At 37.9% G+C, this 26,968-nt stretch overlaps 1 protein-coding gene across 14 annotated transcripts in view; it reads right to left on the bottom strand.

Moving 5' to 3' along the window:
• ntm (neurotrimin) overlaps positions 1-26,968 on the bottom strand; it is a 633,991-nt gene that overhangs the window by 267,671 nt on the left and 339,352 nt on the right. For 8 of the 14 annotated variants that reach the window (XM_079804856.1, XM_079804854.1, XM_079804858.1 and 5 more), the window contains exon 2: positions 6,170-6,260. In XM_079804856.1, coding sequence (XP_079660982.1) covers positions 6,170-6,260 — 91 coding nt within the window. Of the gene's footprint in view, positions 1-6,169; positions 6,735-26,968 lie in introns of those variants that run through there. The other 6 variants (XM_079804855.1, XM_079804852.1, XM_079804863.1 and 3 more) reach the window with 2 other exon arrangements.

The following is a 26,968-nucleotide window of genomic DNA, read 5'->3' on the forward strand; positions in this document are numbered from 1 at the left end:
GTGCACATCATCCGCTGGAATTTAAAAACTCTGCGCGAGTAAAGATGGCAGAAGGAGGGCAGTTACAGCAGCGTTTGGTGAGCAAAAAAGGCAAAACCAACTCCGTTGTCTGGGAACAGTTTGGCTTCGAGGAATCAGACGACGAGCAGAAACATGCTACGTGCAAGATTTGCTACATGGTATTTGGTAGTGACTGCAACGCAAGGGAACATCACGAATTTGTTTAACCACTTGAAAAAACACAGAGTGACCTATGACAATCTAATAAAGAAACAAAAACTGACGAGAGCAGGGATGCCGTGTAAACGTCCTTTTTTTCCTTCATATTTTTCAAATAATTCTCTCTTTGTAAACTTTCAATGCATGCGAGTGCTGCCATTTCGCCGTCTTCACCCGGGTTTAGTGCCAGAAGACGCGAATGAGAAGACGCGCGCGCTGTGAGAAAATGTGCGTCTCACAGCGCGCAAATATTGAGTTCTCTTTGAAGTCTTGCTCTTGAACGGACAAACTCACACAAAACGTATGTCAACATGTCCATATTGATGAGTATCCTAGCAGACATACGTCTGTATATGCCTTAAGTGAACTTTATACAGTCGAGAAAGACGACGCATATCCTCTTAAAGGGGCAGTAGCCTTTACTGCTGTCTGTTTAATGTCAAACAACAAAAGACAAGGACATCACTCACCGCTCTTGATTGAATAGCTTTAGTAAGTTTAATAGAATTAATCTTTAATTTATGCACTTAAATATGCAATGTTATTTTACTTTTGATACATTTCTGTACCTGAAAACTAATGTTAGACGTACCTGAAAAGCATATCTAGCCGAAACTTACTGTTGATCTTATTTATTTGTGGTTATCATTTTTACGTGAATACTTTTATACTTTGATTTGAATATATGTTATATTATTTATTTTAATAGTTCAAAAAGTACAACAAATGTTACAATTTCAATTGAATTGTTGAAAGGTGTATTTTTAATAAATGCAACATATTCCCAAAGTCATGTGAAATAATCGTGTTACATAATCGTGATTTCAATATTGACCAAAATAATCGTGATTATGATTTTTTCCATAATCGAGCAGCCCTACTTGACAGCTACTACTGGTGTTTCACAACTGCTGTCCGAAGAGCCTTGTTCTCTCCCCAAACTTGTGTGGTAGTTTTTCTACGTTCTATGTAACGTTAGTTGAGGTGCACGGTGGATCAAACCACTGTGAGGCAAGGGGGGGGGGGGGGGACTCAAAATGTTTCTAAACTTAAAACGCATTTGTCCCGTTTGCGTTTGTATTGTTTCACTACTTACACATTTATATTAAGTATATATTGTTATATTATTTACAATACTCAGCATGGTTTTTAGGGGGGGACAGCCCTCAGATTGGGGGGGTTCTGTCCCCCCTGTCCCCCCCGCGATTTACGCCTCTGATGACAACGATAAGCTTTTGTGACCATGCAGCACAGCACGTCACATGAGTGTAACCGCGATAGAGGCGATAGTCCAAAATCTATACCGGTTGACAAATTTCCACCGGTTAATCATCTCTACAGTATATCGGCCACCCCTAATATGCATATATGTGTGTGTGGACAAATTTGATTTAACAATACAGGAAGCTGGAATATTATTTTAGATACCCAGTACTAGTTTCAGCTCACTGAAAAATGAACTGCCATATAACTAAAAGCAATACAGTAACATTTGGAACATTTAGAAAACATTTAATTCATAAAAAAATGTAATGTCAGAGGTTTTTATGCTTTGTTGTTAAATAAATATAATTAATTAATGCAGGTTGTCTTGACCAATCACAACATCAGCTTTGGCCAAACATAATAAGGGGCTTTTTGAAATGTCTACTTTCTCAAAATAGTGAAATCATGGCCTACAAGTTGCCATGAAACAGACGTTTCAATAGTGTTTTCTTCCCTATTGTGATGTACAGTACTGTGACCAAGTGAACCGGCTTTTCGGACAATGTAGGATGGGACTTGATTATATCTATTGGGAATGTACTTATACTGGCCAAAACACTAAATATGAAACTAATGTATAGCCAAGAAGGCAACAACAACAAACCAAGCTTGAATCTGTAAAAAAAGGTTTGGTCTTCTTGTCTTCACTGCGTGGAACAGAGATGATTGTTTTTCCATGCCTCAAATGCATCTCTCCAATTGCAAACACTGATGACTACATGGCTAAATGTTTAATACTGTTTAAAAACAGCCAGAAATGTTGTATATAAATCTTGTCAATCAGTGATCTCATTACTTTTTTCCCTGCACAGATGTTAAGCTTCATTAAAGTGGGTGTAATCCTGTTAGTCGTGAGAAATGTTAGTCCCTCCATTAAGACATACACAACATTAGTGACCAAAACAACTAGCCTGGCTAATTTTGTGTGCAACTTTGCCACACAAGCACCCAAACTCATACAGACACATTTGTTTTTCTGTCATTGTGGGGACTTACCATTGACTTTTATTGTTTTTATTCTGAACTAGTGATAATAGAGGGAGAACGGGGATGGTGACACTTTATTTGAGCATCAGTAACTCAGTGGTTGTTCGTGCTAGATCTCTCAAACTTTGATACACGGTAGCCACATTTGTCTACAAATAAAACATACTTGGATGTGTACTACAAAATCACAGGTTATGTGAGATAATGTCAAATACTCTTCTGTTGTTACAACCTACCTCACTAGGGTGAGAACACTAACTGGGGATAGATGTAACAATGACTATGTTTAAATGTGCACCAATAATGCGATTATTTCTAATAATCAGAGTAAGGTCTTACTCGGACCGTTGGCTGGACGTCTGATGCATACGGCACACTTTTCTGGAAACACTTAAGGAGTTTCGAAGTCGTCATCTGATTGGTTGAATTCTACAGGATGTCCGTGAGATGTGTGTGTTCCCATTCTTTAATGGTCCGCCTGGAAACAAATGCCCTGACACCAAACTCCCTAGTGGAAGAAGAACGCTGTCGTGTTTACAACTGTGACAATGAGCGCTTACCAGGATCAACTAAACACTGGATTTTCAAAAGTATGTGGAAATCGCGGCTCCATTGCTGCAGTAAACTTCATTTTTGCAGTAAACTTCAACAAAAAGCACAACGTTCTTGAATGAATAAATCATAGATGCACTCCGGTCTGTTATTGCAGGGACATGGACTTCACATGTCACGGAACAAAACGAACTGTGATTGGTTGAGTTACACATCAGTCAAATGTCCTCTTAGGCAGTCTTGACCAATGAAAGCTGCGATAGAGACCTTCTGCCGTCAGTCTGAAGGTCTGGCTACGCGAGACTAGTAACCCGAGGAGAACTCTACACTCCAGTTTATATGCAATTATCATTATTTGCTAATAAGTATGGTTTTTACTACACTCAGGCATACAGTAGGCCTATGCATGTCACCACCCATTGTTTAAATCTACTCGCATCAAATTCAAAATCCATTTTTATGGATGTACTGGATATAATTCGGCACCATGATGAACATCATAATTCCGGGTTTGCCTACGCTGCCATTGCATTCTCCATCTGGATGAAGATACGGAGTAGAGACTGTGCAGTGAGTTGTGTTGACAGAGGTAGTTTAGCAATTTGGAGAAGAGAAAACGTGAAAAATGAAGGTGTTTACATGCCTGCTTATTGCGATTCCAATCACATTCAGTCACTAGCTATTGTTGCCATGCACCTGTTTTTATGTGAATTTTGCGATATCACAAAGAAAAAACTCTGGATGGAAACACTAAGCACAAAAATTCAAAAAAATTGCACAATTGAGGCGGATAATGTTTTTATCTGATTAGAAGACGTGCATATACTACGATCAAAACACATAAATCTCTAGATGTGCAAGACAAAACTTTGTGACTTTGCCTTAACAGAGGATGTGATTGATAGGGAACTTTATTTTTAATGAATATCCAGCTAACGTGGAGAAGACTGCACGTTTGTTCCTTCATTTAACCACAGATTCATTTGTAAACAAGAGACTGGATTTGCAGACAGGATGAGATTGCATGAACGTATGAAGCAACACACTAATGTGAGAAAAAATATTTTTTTATATGTGATAGTATTGCATTGTTACAGATCGTTTGGTATCTATTGATTATGTGTACGTGTGTAACTGAACATTAGCACGCTGTCAAAGGCTGAAGAATCTTTTATTTGTGGTTTTGTTGGTTCATTGCGATTCGGGAATAGACTCAGACATGAATGGGCTGAGGCTCGCAAAGCCCAACGTCCCGGGGCTATGTGTTTTTCAGACAGGCTACTAAAACGTAAGCCCGGCCTGCTGACGGGCTATCTTAAATAGTGAAATAACATTCCTTTCTTGATGTGCGTTCACTCTCTTGACTTGCTATTTGAAGAAAAAATACAATCGCGGAAGTTTTGATCATGCAGTCTGCAACATACTTGGTGTGTGTGTGTGATGCATGGTTCGCGCTTATAGCCACCAATCGGGCGGGCCAAGCAATACAAAAATAACATTCCAATCAATCGTGGGTGGATGAGAGATAAATAATTGTTTGTTTGATAAAAACATTTTGTGAGCCCTGTGGGACGAATCATTTCGGTTGCCGTTTCTCCACACGCTTTTAAAACAATTCCTCATGTACTCACTGGGGAGCCGAAGCTCATTAAATATGCAAAACTGTTATCCAATTCTAGCCATGGGCGTTTACTTCCAAGTCTTCAGTGCAGCACGCCCATCAAAACAGAGTGTTTCTTGAGAGAGCCTCAAAACCACGGTAGAATATAGCCTATTACTTATTCATTATGATGTTTTTGAATGTAAATACCACATAAACATCATAAGTTGACCTCAGACAACAGTTTACAAATAAAAAAGCCAGTTCATGAAACCTTTAATGAACTCTTACAACCACCCCAAAAATAGCGATAGCTAACTGTTTTAGCATGTGGGTTTGAAGTTAGCATGAATGTAAAGCATCTAATTGAACTATAGAAACATACTTTAAGTTATGCAAGTCAAATTATTCTATAATACAATAATTGCTAGGCAAAAAAATCGAGAACAAAATGGTCATTAAATCTATAAATGTTGCTCAGTCACATGCACTTCTCCCGTGAGGTCAAAACAGGTGATAGGAGTGTATGATATTTTGATGACATCCCCATAGCTCTTTTCTGACTTGTTGAACTGATAGTGTTACAACTGACCCCGTGTTACAACAGGGCTCCCCCTTAACTCTAAAGCAAACCACACAGTTTTGAATTTTTACATTTTCATTAAGACATTGTTTAATATGCTCATTAAGTTGTTTTCCCCAGTGAAAGTGTTAGCTAGTTCCCACAATGTAGCTGAATTCAGGTTTTACTATCCCTGTGGGGACATTTGTTCCCTCCAATATAGGCAAAATCTGACACACACACACACTTTCTCAGCTATGCATATTTTTTCCAATTGAGGACATGCCCAAAGGGAGGTTTGTCACATTTACCTCACATTGGGGGACAATTTCATCCACAAACTATGGCTAAGTACACACACAACACAATTAGTTACACACAAACTGCTTAAAATAATTATTTGTATAATAAACAATGCCTTTAGAAGGTTTAATAGACTAACAAAGTAATTGGGAACTACCGGGCCTCAAAGAAGGCAATGCACTATTTGAAAAGTGGCTAATATAGTTTTTTTCTTAAACCTTTGACATGTCAAACTTTGGTGCATATTTGGTGGATATATTTTCCAATATTGCACATTATTCTGGAATGAAACTTTTTTCCCCCATGCCACAAATGTAATTTGTAATTTTATAAGATTTCCAAGTTTGAACTTACTTTTTCTTCATCTGTAATGACATTAAAAGTGGCTGAAAGTGCAATGAACTGCAGGTGTTGAATTTAATTAAAGATTTAGTCCAGCACTCAAACTTAAGTTTTCAAGTACTGGGTAGAAATAGTCTAGAGTTTCTGCACCAACCCTTTATGACATTTAAACTAATTTTAAAGCTAACTAAGCCACGTGAGTTCTTTCTTTCTTTAAAATATACATATAAATCTATTAAAAATATATATCAGGTGACAAACGTCATGCAAAACAGTGCAGCTGCTCTTTTCACGCAGGAACATGACAGCATGATAAATGCATAACCATCACCGCCTACCTGAGGAAGAGCGTCTCTCCTTGTCTAATGGTGATATTGTCCATCTGTTTGTTATCGGATTGGGATTCTCCTTGACTGCGGACAGGCAGACCTGCGGGGAGAAGGAACAGCAGTCTGAGACTCATCACCACACACCTCCTCCAGGACGCCGCGCAGCCTCCACACACAACCATCTTCATCTGCGGAGTTCTCGGAGTGTAAATCCGTTCACAGCAGTCCAAAAGAGAAACGCGTTAGTTAGCCATTACAGTTCATCTGTTAATCCAGATTTCCTCCCCAGGTAGACAACAAAATCCCTCGCGTACTTAGTGCAGAGCGCTTAGCGATGACCGCGCCGTGCCGTCGCCATGGAAATGGGGGTGAAATAAAATAACGTATGAATGAAATGTACACTTTAGTGGTGACCTCAATCGTTCTGGTTTCTTAAATCCTAATGCCTTTAATATCCGCTCTGAAAAGCCATCTTTTCCTCTCAGCTGACACGCTGTCTCAAACTTTAAAAAGTGAAAACTGGAGAGCTGAGAGCGAGTGAACGTGCCAAATGCCACTCCAGCTGTGCCTCAATAGATATGGAGGGTGTTTGTGAATTCGTCAATGCACTACAGTATGAGTATACGCCAAAAAAAAAAAAAAAAAACTTCCTCGAGTGGGACCGTTGCTCGGTTTTCTTTCAGAGCCTCCTGGATAACCGCGAATGGGAGCTGTGAATCACGCACAAGTTAAAGCGCGCGCTGTTGTCATAGCAGCAGCGGCGGACGCGCTCTCACTGGGCAGGGGCCATACAGTACAGCGCAAAAAAGCGCGCAAATCAGATTGTATGAAGTAATGCTATGCATGAGCGGCATTCATTGATTGCAGCCACTTCCATTCAAGCACACGCGTTCAAGGAGCATTGGAGAGAGAGAGAGAAAAAATTGAGCTTTCTTGCACAAATCACAAACCAAATAACCCATATTTTGAGAACTGAAGGGAATGATGATGTCTTTAGACAGGGAAAATGACTGTACAAAATCAAGGGCGTCACGACACACGCACACATATAGCCTTCTGGATATATAAGGGATAATCCAAGGGTAGCTGTGCATTAAACAATTTTAATGCACGACGTGGAGGCAAAGAACCGCCAGACGCTAAGCGGAGAGCTTGATGCGGCACGGGCATGCTGTCTGAACTCTGAAGCGCTTTAAAGGTGTTTGAGCTTCACAAACAGAAAATAAAATTGATGCTGTGTTAACTGTGTTAAATATTTGAACGCGTTAAAATGAGAAAAAAAATTTTTTTTTTGACAGCCACAATATATTCAATGTGTGATTTCTGCCACAACATTTTAACTAAAAACCCTTCACAATTTTTACAATAATCATGTAACTTAATTTTCTAAAATATAATTCATTGTTGGAAGTTGGCTTAAACTAGCCTAGAAATCTAGACGCACCCTAGCGGCAGCAAATCTAGTTTGCAGCCAGGGTCGTCTAGCAACTCTCCGTTGGCTTGTGAGCTTGTAATTATGGGATGATTTTAGACTCAAAATGATTAATAAGTGCACACACACTTATCCATAAACTTGATAAAATTTGCAGACATGTTTGACTATCCACAAACAAATGCCTTTTAAATTGTGTGTGCAAAATACAGAATTACATGATTGTGCAGCGATTTGTACAAATAGAGACATAGTTGTGAATACAAAACTTTGATTTTGTATTAATGTAAGTCAGAAATTGTGCATTTGTGGATCCGGTGACGCGTATTCATTCATTGACTCGTTTGTGAGTCGATCCTGTTTGATTCATTTGGATTTTGAGACTTTCATTTCGCCGGCTTGGCCACACACACAGCTGTCTAAGAAAACATTCTGCCACTAGATGGCAGTATTCTGCCAAAACAGACACCGGCACCGTGAGCGTTATTGCATATTAAGCATTTTATAATGGTTTTCTATGGGAGAAAATGTTGTGATGAACAATGTGTTTATAACCTGATTTAATCTGCTTGCCTATACAAAGTAGCCCTTAATAGCTTTTTAACGTTGCCTGTTAAGCGTTTTTCTCGTTGTTATATCGAGGACACATAAAGCGTCTTATAGGCAGAATAACGCTCACGGTGCCGGTGTCTGTTTTGGCAGAATACTGCCATCTAGTGGCAGCAGGTTTTCTTAGACAGCTGTGTGTGTGGACCTTGCAAGGCCAAACTGGCGAAATGAAAGTCTCAAAATCCAAATGAATCAAATAGGATCGACTCACAAACGAGTCAACGAATGAACGCGCGTCACCGGATCCATAGATGCACATCTTACTCGTTGCGCGCACAAATTCTGACTTACATTAATACAAAATTTAAGTTTTGTATTCACAACTATGTCTCTATTTGTACAAATCGCTGCACATTCATGTAATTCTGTATTTTGCACACACAATTTAAAAGGCATTTGTTTGTGGATAGTAAAACATGTCTGCAAATTTGATCAAGTTCATGGATAAGTGTGTGTGCATTTATTAATCATTTTGAGTCTAAAATCATCCCAAACATAATGTCCTGTATGTATGTATGTTCTCAGACACCAGCCGCTACCACCTTCTACCATCAGCCTTGCTACCATAATCAATGCACACAAAGATGCTTATTTGATAACAAGCCTTATCTCCTGAAGGACAAAAACTCCCAGAGTATTTTAGAGGAGCACTTCAAGAAACACAACATGTTACCCTCTCAGACAGATGGACCCGCTCTGCCAAATGTGTCCTCACAGATTACTCTCAGATCACTCACAGTCAACAGGAGACAGTGGCCTGAAGAACTGCATGCAGAGTAGATCTTTAGTTGTGGGTTTCGGAGCAGAAAATAGAGCAAATATATTTCCCTTTCATCGAAGTAATGAGTGAAGCAGTGTTACAACAGGCCAAGGAATGGGCATTTGTGGATGACTCATGTTCTGCAGTGCTAAGTCATGAAGCAAAAGCACGAACTGTCATACATCGCCTTTCACCAGATTATGCTCTACATATGCATATTATGTAAATGACAAGGAGTCTATCTTGGCTGGTTCTACACTCTGCGCTCCAGATGGTCTCCTTCTTCCTTTAAGATTTAAGTTTGCCCACCAGGGGCCTGTGATAATGAGGTCTCATTGCAGAACTTCAGAAAGATCATCAGTATGTAACTTTATCTGTTACGTGTGTGTGTGTGTGAGATGTTAACATGCATCGGGCTGGGCACAAACTGTCATAATGTTAATTTGGCAAACCATCCCCATACTTTCAGAACTAGTTCAGCAAATCTTAAAATACTTATGAATTGTCATGAGACTGCTTTAAAATGGCATTATTAGATAATCCAGATTTTAGTGTTCTCATATACTTTTGAACTCCACTATAACAGTAAATATAATTATCATGTAAGTATTTTAAATGTTGCATCTGCTTCTGACCAATAGAAATCCATTTCAAATAGAAAGAACTATGGATCTATTTTTACATCAGTGACACTGAGCAAAATGAAATGTTTGAACTTTAAATTTGACAGCTGCTGTTTCTGCTATAGCAACTATTTGTGTCTGCTGATGTGAAGTGAAATATTTGTGCTTGGCATTTTGCTTTCATTTTCAAAAGTGATTGTAATAGGTACAGCCCTCATGTTAATTTTGATATTTGGATCATGATGGGTTTAAATTAGTTTGCTGTCTTTGTTACATCTTTCAGGCCAGTTGTTCAAAACATTTAATCTGGATCAAAATTATCTGGATTTAGAAATCCCATGTTTTGCTATCCAGGATCAGGTAATCCATTTTACTTTTGTGCCGGTTTTTCGAAGCAAAATTGGATTGGATCACCCTGATCCAGATCCACACCTTTTCAGATTCCCAAATCTGGATTACTAGTGCTCTACGGAGCCCCTAAAAGGACATGGTGATGGAAAAAATCTGAGTTGGGGGAAAAAAAATTCTCTCAGAAAAATTTTGCGTAGCGCTCACCCGAGAAACCAAAGTTCGCTCGCGAAGAACTTTTGACTGGTTCATCTCTTATAATTGATAAGAAGTAAAAAGTCTTGTAAGTGATTAAAAAAACACTTTAAATTTAATATAATATTTTTGTTTGATATTTACAGCTGTTTGGGAATTATTTTATGGTGGCTAAATCTTTTTTTACTTTGACTGTAGGCTACCGAAAGGTTTAATAGGTAGTCTAATGTCTACTTCTAAATTATTACTTTAACAATTAGCTTAACTAATCAAGAGCCAAATAAAATAATATGTGTTTGTGTATTATATGGTACAAATGTTGTATTGTTTGACCAGTTTTAAAGTTTTACTACATTTTCTTCCTGGAATCCACCTTGAAATCTTACCCCCTGTTGGGATCAGGATAATCCTGTGTTTTGTTTTTTTATCAAAGTTATCCAAATCCTACTGACAAGTTTTGAACAACACAAACTGAAGGTTTGATCCAGATTAAAACTAGGATTGGATTCCAACCCATTTTCAAGATTTGATCCAATCCGATAACCAAAATCCGATCAGCTTACCTTTGAACGACTGGCCCCTCAAGATTTAGATTTTTGATTTTCTTATAAGTTTCAATAGGAATTCTCTGGAAGATATGATCCCATAATTCTTCCGAAATCATTCTAATGATGATTTGGTGCTCCAGAAATAATTCTTCTTATTATAAATGTTGAAAACAGTTGTGCTACTTAAAGCCACAATATGTAACTTTTCGCAGCTAGAGGTCGCTTATTCAAAACAAAGATGACGCCTGGATTTCACGCTTTTATTCTGCCGCAGACGAGCGCTTCCGCTTCTGTGTAAGCGTGTATGTGGGGGAACGCAGCGCTGTTTTATCATATTACACTCATCTGAGTGTGTTGAAAGTTGGTATAATGCTACTCTGTGCGTTCACTATGAGACACTTGTTCACACTGCAGTGAGCTAGATCATATTAGCCATTGTAAGACATGGTACTCGCGGTAAATCAAGAACACCAGATTTAAACAATAAGACTAACTGTGTTGAGCTGGAGAACAATTATTCGTTTTCTGTCCATTAATGATCCAAACAGTTGCTCACCTGTCTAATAAAACACATCATATATGATTCACATATAACGCGAGTATGATGTCATTGATAGGCAACACACGGTCCGTGTCCTGGTTAAAATCGCTTATTTCTGTGGATTTAAACATTCTTTGAAACATTTGGGCTTTTTTCCAGTAACGAGTAATCTAACGCATTACTATTTCCAAACCAGTAATCAGATTAAAGTAATTTATCCAAGTCACTGTAAGTTACTATTTTTGTCCTTTTCCTTTGTAAAAATATATATTTTTGCTTTCTTCTTGAATCTCGGGGAGATTATGTTAAGTGAAGTCAAGAAAGACTGTCTTTATTACAATTTTTATTAAAACGTGTTTTTATTTTTTAGGAAATATTTTTTAATTTCAATTTAAAATGTCAGGAGATACATTTTTGAACGTTACTGTTAAAAATGCACTTCCAATAAAGTGAGTGTTGGCAAAAACGGTTGTCATTTCTATGTTGAGGCGGCAGGGGTGTTGTCTGCAACTGATGAATGTAACTAATAAAGTAACTTGTAATCTAACTTAGTTACTTTTAAAATCAAGTAATCTGTAAAGTAACTAAGTTACTTTTTAAAGGAGTAATCAGTAATCAGATTACTTTTTCAAAGTAACTGTGGCAACACTGCATTTGGGATAATGTAAGTACACAAGTCAACAAAATATATGACATCGTTCAAGTGGTTTTTGGATATTTTAATCCAAAAATCTTACATATTGTGACTTTAAAATTTTATGGAAACTGTGATACTTTTTTCCCCAGGATTCTTTGATGAATAGAAAGTTCAAAAGAACAGTGTTTATTCAAAGACATCATCTTGTTAACATTAGAAATGTCTTTCTGTCTGTCAATTTAATATAATACATCCTTGCTCAGTAAAAGGTTTAAACCGCCCCCCACAACAACCCCCCCCAAAAAAACCTCTTACTGACTTCAAACGATATAGTGAATATACCATTATATATTTGATATTCTTTATTAAATATGATAATATTTTTGGTTATGCAGAATGTGTCATTCCAAGTGTGCCTCTATAATTACCTGAAGTCATTTCAGAATGAATGTGAGATTGAATTAAAATATAATTAGAGAATTACTTTTGGTTTCTCATGTATGACTCTTGACTTATATACACTCATACATTTATTTTTTTTGATGCTTCATGTTAAATTGACTTGAAACGGTTATTCTTTGGCTTAACTCGAAGTCAACAAGAATCTGCACACTGCAACTCAAAAATTGATTTAAAAAGAAACAACACTAAAAAATGCTGGGTTAAAAATAACCCAAGTTGGGTTGAAAATGGACTAACCCAGCAATTGGGTTGTTTTAACCCAGCGGTTGGGTTAAATGTTTGCTTAAAACAACCCAATTGCTGGGTTGAAATAACCCAATCGCTGGGTTAAAACAACCCAATTGCTGGGTTAGTCCATTTTCAACCCAACTTGGGTTATTTTTAACCCAGCATTTTTTAGCAGTGGCAGTGTGCAGATTTTTGTTGACTTCGAGTTAAAAGCTTCATTTAATCTAGCACCTGCAAAAAGTTTCTTGGATGTGCGCACAATTCTTCTTTGTATTCTTTGGCTTAACTCAATGTTTTCATTTTGAAATAACATGTTTCAATCTCGATCAAAAATAAGCTTGAGTCTAACTTTGGCCAACACTCAACAAACAAACCAACACTACCGGTGGGACATTTTAAATGTGTTTGAAAGTCTTTTATTTTCACCAAGGCTACATATATTTGATCAAAAAATACAGAAAAAACAGTAATATTGTGAAATATTATTACAATTTAAAATAACTGTTTTATATTCAAATATCTTTTAAAATGCAATTTATTTCAATGATTCAAAGCTGAATTTTCAGCATCAGTACGCCAATCTTTAGTGTCACATGACCCTTCAGAAATCATTCTAATATGCCGATTTGCTTAATGTTAAAAACAGCTGTGCTGCTTAATATTTTTTTTGTAGAAACCATATTACATTTTATATATATTTAAAAGAAAAATACCGCCCAAAGGTTTTCTCAACAGGGAAATTGCCCCTACAAGTTAGGGTGTCTGTATAAACTGAAGCTGTGAAACCTTACTCACTGAGACATCATAAGCTCTACTAAACTCTGCCCTGCTGGCAATGTTGACTTTAGTGCATTGGCACGGCACTTCAATAACATTTGTGGGACGACAACTCAATTCCCAGTTTGTGGGCTCCCAGCTGATTTGGTGCAATGCTGCTGGCTATGTAATATCGTGTCACCATGAAAGCTCAGTTATATATCATAGAGGGCCTTTTGTGTTTTTCAGTGTTTTGCTTTAGCCTGCTAAACGCAACCCACTTCAGCATTCAAAACACCAAGCCATGATTGCCTGGGTTAAGAGTACTGCTGAAAAACAATAATCAAGTTGAAATGCTGCTTTGAGAGAGATAATATGTGTCCTCACGCATCTGTGAAAACAGTGTTTATGGCTTAAGTGAGAGATCCAAGTGGCTTGCGACTGGAATGTAATGGTACACCTCTGTGCATGTGTGTGTGTTTGCACGTGTACACATTCGGGCTAGTGCACTAAATCAGTATCTGTCTTCATCTAACACATAGCGATGAGTGATCGGTCAGATCTCTATACACCGGAACTGAAGAATCTGAGCTGAGAGAGAGAGAGAGAGGGGGGAAAAAGCAGTAGCCGAGAGCAATTCGACTCTTTGGGGTGGAAGTGACCATTATTTTCCAATCCAGAGATTGATGTCGCTTGAACTCCTCTTTGTCTTACACTAGTAATGTTTTTCTGTCTCTGTCTGGCTGTTAACAGGGTTTTCTTGTTCTATATTGGAGTGTCAGAGCAAAGCTCCCAAGCCTCCAAAGGAACTAAAGGTTTTATTTTTTTTATTGGTGTTGCGGTTTATTTCTATATAGTTGGAATGCCAATCCAATTGAAAAAAAAAAAAAAATGTACATGACAAAAAATAAAATAAATCTTTATAGATAATTGAGATTTAAATCATTCCAAAACAGCATTTAGTGTTACATTACAGATAATAAATGTTTATAGATAATTGAGATTTAAATCATTCCAAAACAGCATTTAGTGTTACATTACAGATAATATATACATACATAATGTTAAATGTTTTTGAAAGAAGTGATATTAATAACAGTAATATTGTGAAATACTGCTTAATATTTTATGGAAACCATGATAAAAAAAATCTGAATTCTTTAGAATTACTTTATTCAAATACATTTTTTTGTAACATTATGAATGTCTTTCTGTCTCTTTCAGTCAGTTGAATGTATATACAGTGTGTGTGTGTGTGTGTGTGTGTGTGTGTGTGTGTGTGTGTGTGTGTGTGTGTGTGTGTGTGTGTATAAACTGTACATTCTATCCCCCTACACTCTCTGAAAATGGACTAACCCACTAATTGGGTTGTTTTAACCCAGCAATTGGGTTGTTTTAACCCAGTGGTTGGGTTAAAAATTTGCTTAAAACAACCCAATCGCTGGGTTAGTCCATTTTCAATACAGCATTTTTTAGAGTTTAGAATGTACATTTTGTACAGTATAAAAACCATCATGCCTATGGTATGTCCTCACTAAGCAAACCTAACCTGTGTGTGTGTGTGTGTGTGTGTGTGTGTGTGTGTGTGTGTGTGTATGTGTGTGTACAATTAAGTTAAATTGTTCAAAATTATTTTAAGTTATATAGAATGTGTGTCATTCCAATGTGCCTCTGTAATTTAATTTTAGCCAAAGTCTTTTCCTATGTAGGATGGAATTAACTCATACATATAGAAATTACAGTTCCTTATATTAAGGAATAAATAGTGTAAGTCCTCATTCGGCCTACTAAATCTAGATGTGTGATACAATCAGGTTACTGTAACTAAAATTCACCCATTCTCTTCTTGCCCTGTATGTTACAGAACTGACATCTCTCACATGTCTGACTTTACACATTCCCAGCAGAAGATCCGACTACTGGCTTGCACAAATGCAAGCATCAGTTTTGACACAGATGCACTTTGCCTGACAAACTGTTTACAGTGTACAGTAATTATAAGAACATATGCATAAATAATGCCCTGGGCATTTACTCATTTTTTATATAAAGGACACAAAACCTTGACCGCGTCATACTGCTCTGGGGTTTTAATTCACAGCAGTCAAACAAGTCTACTGTTATAGCATAAAACCACATCAAGATTTTATGATGGCGCAGTAACAACATACAATAACAACTCAGCCATTAAAGGGTATTTTCAAGGACAAGTACGTTCATTGTATGGATTGGAGAGCAAGACATAAGTGTTTACCTCAAACAATGTGCTAGCATATTTATTTTTAACAGCCTGAAAAAAAAAAGACAGGACTGCAGTACAGGTAAGCAGGGACTGATATAATTAGTGCAATATGAGTATTCGAAGAAACCACTATAGCATCTCTGAATCTATCGTTCAAGAACAGAGGTTGGGTTCATTAAAACTAATCCGCCTGAAATGTTTTGAACTGAGTCAAATCCTGTTGTGAAACACCGATAAGGGAATTGTGTGTATCACAAGATCTTTAATAAAGTCTAAGAGGCAGAGGGGGAGTTTACTAGCGGCTATTATGAAAAATAAAATCAGATTAATGGGAATTATAGGCGCAGAGAAGCATTTGTATTATATTTTATACCAACACTTTAACTCCTTAACTGTCACCCCCTTTTTGAGAATAGTCATGAAAATGAACTATCCAAACTTAAAGGGCTGTAATTTCAAGAATGCTTTGCAATATAGACCTAAGTCTGGTTTTAAAGAAGACACTCAGCAGATTATACATTTCAAAATATGAAAGTATGAAAAAGTTATGGAAGTTTAAATTGACTGTAAATGAAAAATACTGTAATAAATATTTTTATGTGATATAAAATATATATTTTACAAAAATTGTTTTACTCTAAAATTACTATAAAATCAAAGCCATATGTCTAACCAAGTTGTGTTCCAAATTTGAAGTTGATATCACAAAAATCTAAGTCCCCATGAGATTTTGTTTAGGTGCTGTACCAAAAATAGCCACCGGGTGTCATCCACATTCCATTGATTGTTTTTTTGATGCAGTTTCCTGTAAATGTCTGTCCAAATATCACTTCCATCACAAAATAGTCACTAAATATGGAACCTTGAGACTCAGACTTTTGCGACTATATGTGTTTTGTCAAGATAAGAAAATATTTTGATTATAAGAAATACATTTTGTAATACGAAACATGATGCCGCCCACTAGGGGAGGAGCCCTCTAGAAGAATTTAGAGTACCGTTTCCATGGTAACGCAACGTCTGATTTCAAGGTTTTCACAGGATAAATTTTGAATTCATATGCTTTCAAATGATACCTAATTTATGATGATTACTAAAATATATGATACGAAAAAAGGCGATCAAAAAAAGAGCGCCAGGCGTCCCGCCAGCGACAGTTAAGGGGTTAAAGAGGCGCGGAGTCGTGGACTTGCAGAAAATAAAATAAAAATAAAATTTTAAAACTAAAATAAAATAAATATAATAATATAATTAATATAATATAATATAATTAATATAATATAATATAATATAATATATTATAATATAATATAATATAATATAATATAATATAATATAATATAATATAATTAATATAATATAATTAATAATATAATATAATACAATTAATATAATAAATATAATATAATATAACTAATATTAATTATCGATCGATCAAATCAAATCAAATCAAATCAAATCAAACAAAAATGGGACGTTTACTAGGAGCTTTTATAAACAATAAACTAAGGGAATTATAAGTGTAGAGAAGTGTTTGTATGATGATTTACCTAAACTTTGAAGAGACTCGCAGAAAACAAAAGTAATAGGAAATGAAAGTGCAACTTTTATACTCCTTCCATGCAGGAATTCTCCCCAAGAAATCAAATCCTTTTTTTTTAATCTATCGATGGGATTTATCCCTTTGATTAATTTATTAAAACATAATTTAAAAAGTATTTATAAATACTTTTACCTAGAAATGGACATTGCACATCAAAGGGTAATATCAGATCGGGTCTGCATAAATGTTTGCCTTGCTTGATGATAGAGGATGTGCTGCTATTGTACACCTGTGAAACCTTCAAAAGTAATTCATGTTTTATACATCAAACCGGCTTTTGGCCGCTTTCATCTGTGGTGGTCTCATGAAACAGAGCATTCCATTTGCATAACATTCCAAAAGGTGTATTGCAAACCGGTTGGCGGGGATAGATTCCAAAATACCTCAAAGCGTCGGTTCTGCTTGAAACAGAGGCTGTGAAAGAGTATTTGTTCTTGAAAGTCGTCTCTCAAGTATTGACGTTTAAGAGAGATAGCGCTCATTACACACAGCATAGACATTTTGCAGCAATTACTCTTATCTTGTGTCAACACCTCTCACAAAACACAAACCCCTTGAAGAATTTTGCGAATCAAGACACTTCTCATTTTCCGTTGACTGGTTTAAATTCAGAGACTAAATTACCGCGAATAACTACACCGCAGAGCCATCTGGCTTTCCGCAGAGCCATATTTAATTTACGAGCACAGATTAGCCAATCGCTCTTCATACATGTTTAACTGACAGGTTAAAATTGGTTACCTGGTTACTGTGGAGTCTTGTCATTTAAAGTCTGCAGAGGTGAGAGCGTTTTGAGGAGTCTCTACTGCATTTGACTAAATACTATGTCACTCAATATGTGTGAGATATTATTCAATCAGCAACAGAAATGCATTTAAAAATGAATGTTTCAGGAGTTCTCTCAAAAATAAAAATGTCATTATTTACTCACCCTTTTACCGTTTTCCCATCTGCTGTTATTTTTTACTATGAAGAATTACTATGCAACTCTTGTCTATACCACAGCATATCAAGAATCAAAACGAAAAAAATAACTTAAAAAGGACCCACTTTAAATGAGGTGATCTTAACTACAATGTACTAGCATTTAAATTAATAATTTGATACAATGCACTTATTGTGTACATACATATTTTTACAATGTATTTACATTTTAAAATTATGCATGTAATCACATCTGTAATTAATTTCTGTAGTTACATTTATAATTACACCATTGACACTTCCCTTACATCTAACCCTACCCTTAAACTTACCCATACCACCACACCTGTCCCTAACTCTACCCTTAAACTTACCCACACCACCACACCTGTCCCTGACTATACCCTTTAACTTACCCATACCACCACACCTGTCCCTAACTCTACCCTTAAACTTACCCACACCACCACACCTGTCCCTAACTCTACCCTTAAACTTACCCATACCACCACACCTGTCCCTGACTATACCCTTAAACTTACCCATACCACCACACCTGTCCCTGACTATACCCTTAAACTTACCCATACCACCACACCTGTCCCTGACTATACCCTTTAACTTACCCATACCACCACACCTGTCCCTAACTCTACCCTTAAACTTACCCACACCACAACACCTGTCCCTAACTCTACCCTTAAACTTACCCACACCACCACACCTGTCCCTAACTCTACCCTTAAACTTACCCACACCACCACACCTGTCCCTAACTCTACCCTTAAACTTACCCATACCACCACACCTGTCCCTAACTCTACCCTTAAACTTACCCACACCACCACACCTGTCCCTAACTCTACCCTTAAACTTACCCACACCACCACACCTGTCCCTAACTCTACCCTTAAACTTACCCATACCACCACACCTGTCCCTAACTCTACCCTTAAACTTACCCACACCACCACACCTGTCCCTGACTATACCCTTTAACTTACCCATACCACCACACCTGTCCCTAACTTTACCCTTAAACGTACCCATACCACCACACCTGTCCATAACTTTACCTTTAAACTTACCCACACCACCACACCTTTCCATAACTCTACCCTTAAACTTACCCACACCACCACACCTGTCCCTAACTTTACCCTTAAACTTACCCATACCACCACACCTGTCCCTAACTTTACCCTTAAACTTACCCACACCACCACACCTGTCCCTAACTTTACCCTTAAACTTACCCACACCACCACACCTGTCCCTAACTTTAACCTTAATCTTACCCATACCACCACACCTGTCCCTAACTTTACCCTTAAACTTACCCACACCACCACACCTGTCCCTAACTTTAACCTTAAACTTACCCATACCACCACACCTGTCCCTAACTCTACCCATAAACTTACCCACACCACCACACCTGTCCCTAACTCTACCCTTAAACTTACCCACACCACCACACCTGTCCCTAACTTTACCCTTAAACTTACCCATACCACCACACCTGTCCCTAACTTTACCCTTAAACTTACCCATACCACCACACCTGTCCCTAACTTTACCCTTAAACTTACCCACACCACCACACCTGTCCCTAACTTTACCCTTAAACTTACCCACACCACCACACCTGTCCCTAACTTTACCCTTAAACTTACCCACACCACCACACCTGTCCCTAACTTTACCCTTAAACTTACCCACACCTGTCCCTAACTCTACCCTTAAACTTACCCACACCACCACACCTGTCCCTAACTTTACCCTTAAACTTACCCACACCACCACACCTGTCCCTAACGTTACCCTTAAACTTACCCATACCACCACACCTGTCCCTAACGTTACCCTTAAACTTACCCATACCACCACACCTGTCCCTAGCTCTACCCTTAAACTTACCCACACCACCACACCTGTCCCTAACTTTACCCTTAAACTTACCCACACCACCACACCTGTCCCTAACTTTACCCTTAAACTTACCCACACCACCACACCTGTCCCTAACTTTACCCTTAAACTTACCCACACCACCACACCTGTCCCTAACTTTACCCTTAAACGTACCCACACCAGTCCCTAACTCTACCCTTACACTTACCCACACCACCACACCTGTCCCCAGTGTTGGGCACGTTACTTTAAAAAAGTAATTAGTTATAGTTACTAGTTACTTCTTACAAATAGTAACTGAGTTAGTAACTGAGTTACATCATTATAAAAGTAACTAATTACCAGGGAAAGTAATTACTGCGTTACTTTTTTCCCCCCCAAATGTTCAAATATGTCAAATAACTTGGATGCCCCCAATAGGCCTATATTATGTTAAATGAATGAATTGGACACTAAATAGAATAAATTATTATTATAAAACATTGTACATTAATGTGCACTATTGTAATGTTGCTGTGGGACAATGTGAGAGACAAATATTGTGTAAATATTATCAGTACTATACTTTCCTTTGGTAGTGGAGCTCACGTCATCACCTGGGTTTTTAGCCACTAATTTTGTGGCATATGATGATGTGAGGCGCTTCAGAATCACTTGCCACCGGCGTGGAGAGACTCTTTCTTCCTGGGCATAAGTTGCACGTTACTTAAATATTCTTACCTTTCACCTCAACGAGGGAAAAGTAGCGCTTATACTTCCAGTTTGCGAAAGCTACCTTTGAAGTCGTTGGACCATCGCTGAATGTGCATATGCTTGTGCGTCATAGGTGTGTGTGTGTCTGTGAACCATAGACCGTGAAAAAAAATAGGTGTGAACTCAACCTATCAACTTCAACCTTGTCTCCCACCCACCAATCATCATCAGTTATGTGCACCACCGCACCCACCCCCAACGCGCATGGCTGGTGCGCACACACACACACACACACACACACACACACACACGTTGTAAGTCCGACTGACAGAGAGAGCCTGTTCGGATGAAAAGCGCTCCAGTGAGCTCAATTATAGTAACGCGACTAACGCCGCATTTTTTTCCTCAGTAACGCTAACGGCGTTGTAACGGGAGAAACAGTAATTCGTTTGATTACTCGTTACTGAAAAAAATAACTCCGTTAGTAACGCCGTTTATCTGTAACGCCGTTATTCCCATCACTGCCTGTCCCTAACTCTACCCTTAAACTTACCCACACCACCACACCTGTCCCTAACTTTACCCTTAAACTTACCCACACCACCACACCTGTACCTAACTCTACCCTTAAACTTACCCACACCACCACACCTGTCCCTGACTTTACCCTTAAACTTACCCACACCACCACACCTGTCCCTAACTTTACCCTTAAACTTACCCACACCACCACACCTGTCCCTAACTTTACCCTTAAACTTACCCACACCACCACACCTGTCCCTAACTTTACCCTTAAACTTACCCACACCACCACACCTGTCCCTGACTTTACCCTTAAACTTACCCACACCTGTCCCTAACTCTACCCTTAAACTTACCCACACCACCACACCTGTCCCTAACTTTACCCTTAAACTTACCCACACCACCACACCTGTCCCTAACGTTACCCTTAAACTTACCCATACCACCACACCTGTCCCTAACGTTACCCTTAAACTTACCCATACCACCACACCTGTCCCTAGCTCTACCCTTAAACTTACCCACACCACCACACCTGTCCCTAACTTTACCCTTAAACTTACCCACACCACCACACCTGTCCCTAACTTTACCCTTAAACTTACCCACACCACCACACCTGTCCCTAACTTTACCCTTAAACTTACCCACACCAGTCCCTAACTCTACCCTTACACTTACCCACACCACCACACCTGTCCCTAACTCTACCCTTAAACTTACCCACACCACCACACCTGTCCCTAACTTTACCCTTAAACTTACCCACACCACCACACCTGTCCCTAACTCTACCCTTAAACTTACCCACACCACCACACCTGTCCCTAACTCTACCCTTAAACTTACCCACACCACCACACCTGTCCCTAACTCTACCCTTAAACTTACCCATACCACCACACCTGTCCCTAACTTTACCCTTAAACTTACCCACACCACCACACCTGTCCCTAGCTCTACCCTTAAACTTACCCACACCACCACACCTGTCCCTGACTCTACCCTTAAACTTACCCATACCACCACACCTGTCCCTAACTCTACCCTTAAACTTACCCACACCACCACACCTGTCCCTAACTTTACCCTTAAACTTACCCACACCACCACACCTGTCCCTAACTTTACCCTTAAACTTACCCATACCACCACACTTGTCCAAATTCTGAGAAAATAAAAGTCAGAATTGCGGAAACAAGCTTTCATAAAGAGCATTTATTTGGAATAGAAGATATAATAATTTTTAAAAAGGTTTTTACTGTCTATGAATTATGGCGTAATAAGTATTAATTGTGTGTGTGCATGTGTATATGTGTATATATTTATATATAAAAATTCAGAACGCTAATTAAAAAGTTATGGTATGCATTGCGAAGCTACATATTTGTTTGGAGTGGACCTTGTTACAGGCTTGTCTGTTTGTTGACTCATCTCAATCTGAGAACTGTTCTAAAATGACACAAAGTCATTTAAAGATTTAAAGGAGATCTCAAGTGCATTAAATTGCTGTGTAGACAATGTGTCTCTCTAATGCAAAACATGATGTGCTCGCTCGCTCGCTCGCGCTCTCTGTCTAATCGCCATGGTGATCCTCCTCGGTGGGGAAGAGCACGCTAGACTGTAATGAGATGTTCCTATTGAATTCACAGCAGCTACTTAAATAGACTTGTCATATTAGATATGCCTCCAGACAAATTAGCAACCCAACACATGTGTGCTTTCTTCACAAATACCAACCATAATTATGCATTTGCTATTCAATACGCATTTGTTTGAGGCGTATGGCATTCGAAGACTTTAAAATGAACAGAATGGTTTTTCTATGCGATGAAAGTGAAACAAAATGACACTTGGTAATATATTGTAGAGTATTACCTGGAAAGACACTCAACTTTTCATAAAGCTGCGTTTGGATGTCAACTATAAATTGAAGCCCAAGGATCCAATTACGCTATTTCTAACAATCCCCAGATTCGCTCAAAATGTCACATTGTCCTTGGAAGAAATAAATAAGAAGAATTTCCCATGAAGATGTCTATATATTTAAGCCGTTTATTTGGCCGAAAGGCAGGGGTGTAGTTTGCGGGGGGAATGGGGGTGGGGGTGGGGGTGGGGGGTACAAAACAAGCAAGTACAACCCCCCCAATATTTATAGCCTACCATGGTTAATGAAAACAGAGTCAGGCTATTAATAAATTATATACATCGCACATTCAGAGCTTTTATAAGCACCAGGGGCGCCGCTAGTAATTGTGGGCTGTATGAAAGAATATGAGTTTGGGCCCCCTACTGTACTAAACATACAGGCCAACCTATAGCGATCCATCATCGTTCATCTGTATTAAATAGCACAATACCTGCTTCTCATCTCCCTCACCTTCTCCTTCCTGACCTGCACATTTCCCTTCCCAAAGCTGAGCGTTGGTTGATACAGTCTTTGCAAATTGTTTCTGTACACTCTGTGCGCGTTCACCAGCGCGCTCCAAAAGTGTGGTAAGATTTGCCAAGTCATTACTATCGTGACGCTGTTGATAAAATGCTAATTGTATTTACTAGTTGCCATATCAACATTATTTAGAGAAAAAATTACGTCAAAATTAAAAAATCTATCACTGAACATTTATTTAACCATAGCAAAAGTACATTTCTTAAAGAGCACCTATCATGGAATTTTGAAATTTACCTTTCATGTAGTGTGTAACATAGATCTAAGTGAACAAAAACATCCTGCAAAGTTTGAAATATGACAGTGCATCGTATATATATAGTTATTTTCTTTCAAAAGTAAGAGTCGACTCTGAGTCATTTTTAAGAATCGTTAGAAGACCGAAGCTTTTTCTCTGACTAGATGACGTCAACTTGTCAAGTTATTTGAATACGATACGCCCACTTATTGCGCTCCAAGACGCCAGTGAAAACTAGAAAACATCATGGCGACGAGACGCTGTGTTCTGAAGTGCGACTCAAAAGCAAACTTTTTTCATCTGCCCAAGGATGAGCATTTGAAGACTAAGTGGCTTGAAGACAAACCATACATCGTCGTGATTGGGTGTTTGTTAGTCTTCAAATGCATGTTTCGCGATCTCAGGAAGCTTTTTATTATGGACTTCTATTATGGCACATGGTATCTTCTTCGTCTGTCTGTACCATATATGGACTACATGTGCACAGAGCGCCCTCTGGCTGCCAGTATGAATTGAAAACAACACATAAGAGACATCTGCGCATTTTGAGGAAGTATTGAATAAAAAAATACTCCTCTGTTTAGAAATTTGACACAGACATATGATAATCTATCAATATGTCTCCTCATCTGCACACTTTTGAACTAAAAGCCCTGAGGGATGATGATTTGTCGCGAGTCTTCGTGAGGAGAATAGAGGACTTTTTTTATGAATGAGATCAGCTGAGGCTCATATTACAATCAAACTGTACCGACGCGGTTTTCATATTCATAACTCCTGACACATATTAACAAATTACTGTCACTATAAGACTTTGATGGGCGTTCCGTTTCCGAAAAATATCTGCACAGACTAAACCAATCACAACTGACTGGGTCATCGGACCAATCACCGCAGATTAGCGTCACGTAAAGGCGGGGTTTTGAAAAGTGAATCACTAAAGGAATCATTTGAGAATCGCTGTCAAAACAGGTAAAAATAAATGCATATTATAAGAAAACTAAAGTCTTTTTTGTCATTGCATGCATGCAAAACTGTTGCTGGGGACTTCTAAAACAATATTTGGAACATTTTAAATGCCATAATAGGTGCTCTTTAAGTTAATTTTTCATCTCTTGATGAGACAAATCTGATATTATTGTAATCTTATATCTGTTATTTAAGAGTTGAGATGGTTCTTTAATGCTGATCTAACAGCAGAAAACACGAGCCGCGGTTTAAATCCCAGTTGTGCTGGTGGGGCATGTTGTGCGTTACAATGAGCCCCTATTAGAAATGTGCTATTATATTCTATACTTTTATGAATTCTATTGAGAAACCATGAGAAAAAGGTGAATAATTACTGAGAGTCAATGTACAGAAATTATTAATTATTATGTTTTTAATGCTGTATGGCTGTGTTTTTGTGGTGTGTTTGTTGTCAAACATTTTTAATGATTAAAAAATACCATTATTTTATTTTAAAAAGTGAATAATTTTATTTTATTGACAAAATATTGTATATTGTCTTGGAATTTTTTTTCGATTATATCACATGGCGCATGGTCTTATGGTCATGTTACAATGTACCTCACATATTGGGCATGTTGTCACATTTCACTTCTTTCGGGGTAAATCAAGAAGAAAAGTATACACTGTATTAATGAAACAAAACCACATAATTGTACTAGACGTGTGAAATTAACGTGGAAAAAATTAAGTGTATTTACACAAACTGAGAATGTCAAAAAGCGTTAGGTTGTGCCCCAAACTTGTATGACTATTTTCTGTGGAACACAAATGAAGATGTTTTGAAAATAAATAAATATATACATTTAGAAATAAAAAAATATAGGAATAAAATAAATACATTTAAATAAATAAATATAGAAATAAAATAAACATTCTATTTCTGCTATTATCTCAACATTTCTCCTTTTCATTTAGTTTAAAGGGATAGTTCACCCAAAAACTTTAATTCTGTCATCCTTTACTCACGCTCAAGTTGTTTCTTCCTTCAGCTGAACACAAAATTTAATTTCAAACTTCAACTAAAAAATGTATAAAAACTGTACAGACAAAAATAAAAACAAAACAAAACCAATAAAAATCACAAAACACAACAACATTCCTAAAACTTAAAAAAAAAAAAAACTTAAAAAAGTAATCTAACTGCATTGTATAGACAGAAACAGTTAAAAAGTATTCAGTTTTTTTGTGTACTGTCCCTTTAATTCTAAAGACAGCCACATGAACAAAAACTCACTTATCTTTTTTCATAAAAGCCATGTAAATACATTAACCGATTAGTCAAGAAACCTCTAGTGCTGCATGTAATTACCAACATTTTTATTTATTTATTTATTTTTGCAAATCCAGAGCAAAATAAAGATAAGGACTCCATTAGGCCCTTATAACACTCCTAGATAAAACATAAAAAAAAAAAATTAGCAGATAATGGATTTCTGGAATGGATAATGGGATTTTTTGTGGCTGCAGCAGCAGCTGATGTGTGGTCGTGGGTTTGGCTGACAGGATCGACTTCGCCCCAGCCAAACCGCCAGCGTCATGTGATGCACCGCTGTCATCAAAGGCAAATGAGATTACAGGGTGGAATAGAGTTTACTCGCTCTCTGACAGATTTACTGATCCCCACAGGATCGAATACAGGTCCAGAGCTATGAAAGTCATCATCTGTGGGGTGAATTACTTGTGGCTGGAAACTACTTGTTTCGATAACCCACAATTCCCCTCTCCCTCTTTGATTTACCAGCATACAACCTTCCTTTCTCTCACCCTTCTCCGTTGGCTTTCCATATCTGCCTCCCTCCCTTCAAGGGCGGACATTAGAAACAGAGATATGTCACTGCAGCGCCACCAGGTTCTCTTTCATCATCCTATTTTGGCTTTATATTTTTTTTCCTGTGCGGGGTCTGTGCAGCAGACTTCTTCTAACACTGCCACTCTCTCACAGACGTGGCCCAGAAAGCATATTATGGCTCCGTTTCTGTGGCTACATATAAAAAAAATCTAAATATTGCAGGTGGCTTTATCAGCTAGACACTTCTCGTATTCCCTGAGCAACAGCGCATCGAGGTC

This window comes from Gobio gobio (genome assembly GCF_949357685.1).
Source record: "Gobio gobio genome assembly, chromosome: 22".
NCBI classification, from domain to species: Eukaryota; Metazoa; Chordata; class Actinopteri; order Cypriniformes; family Gobionidae; genus Gobio; species Gobio gobio.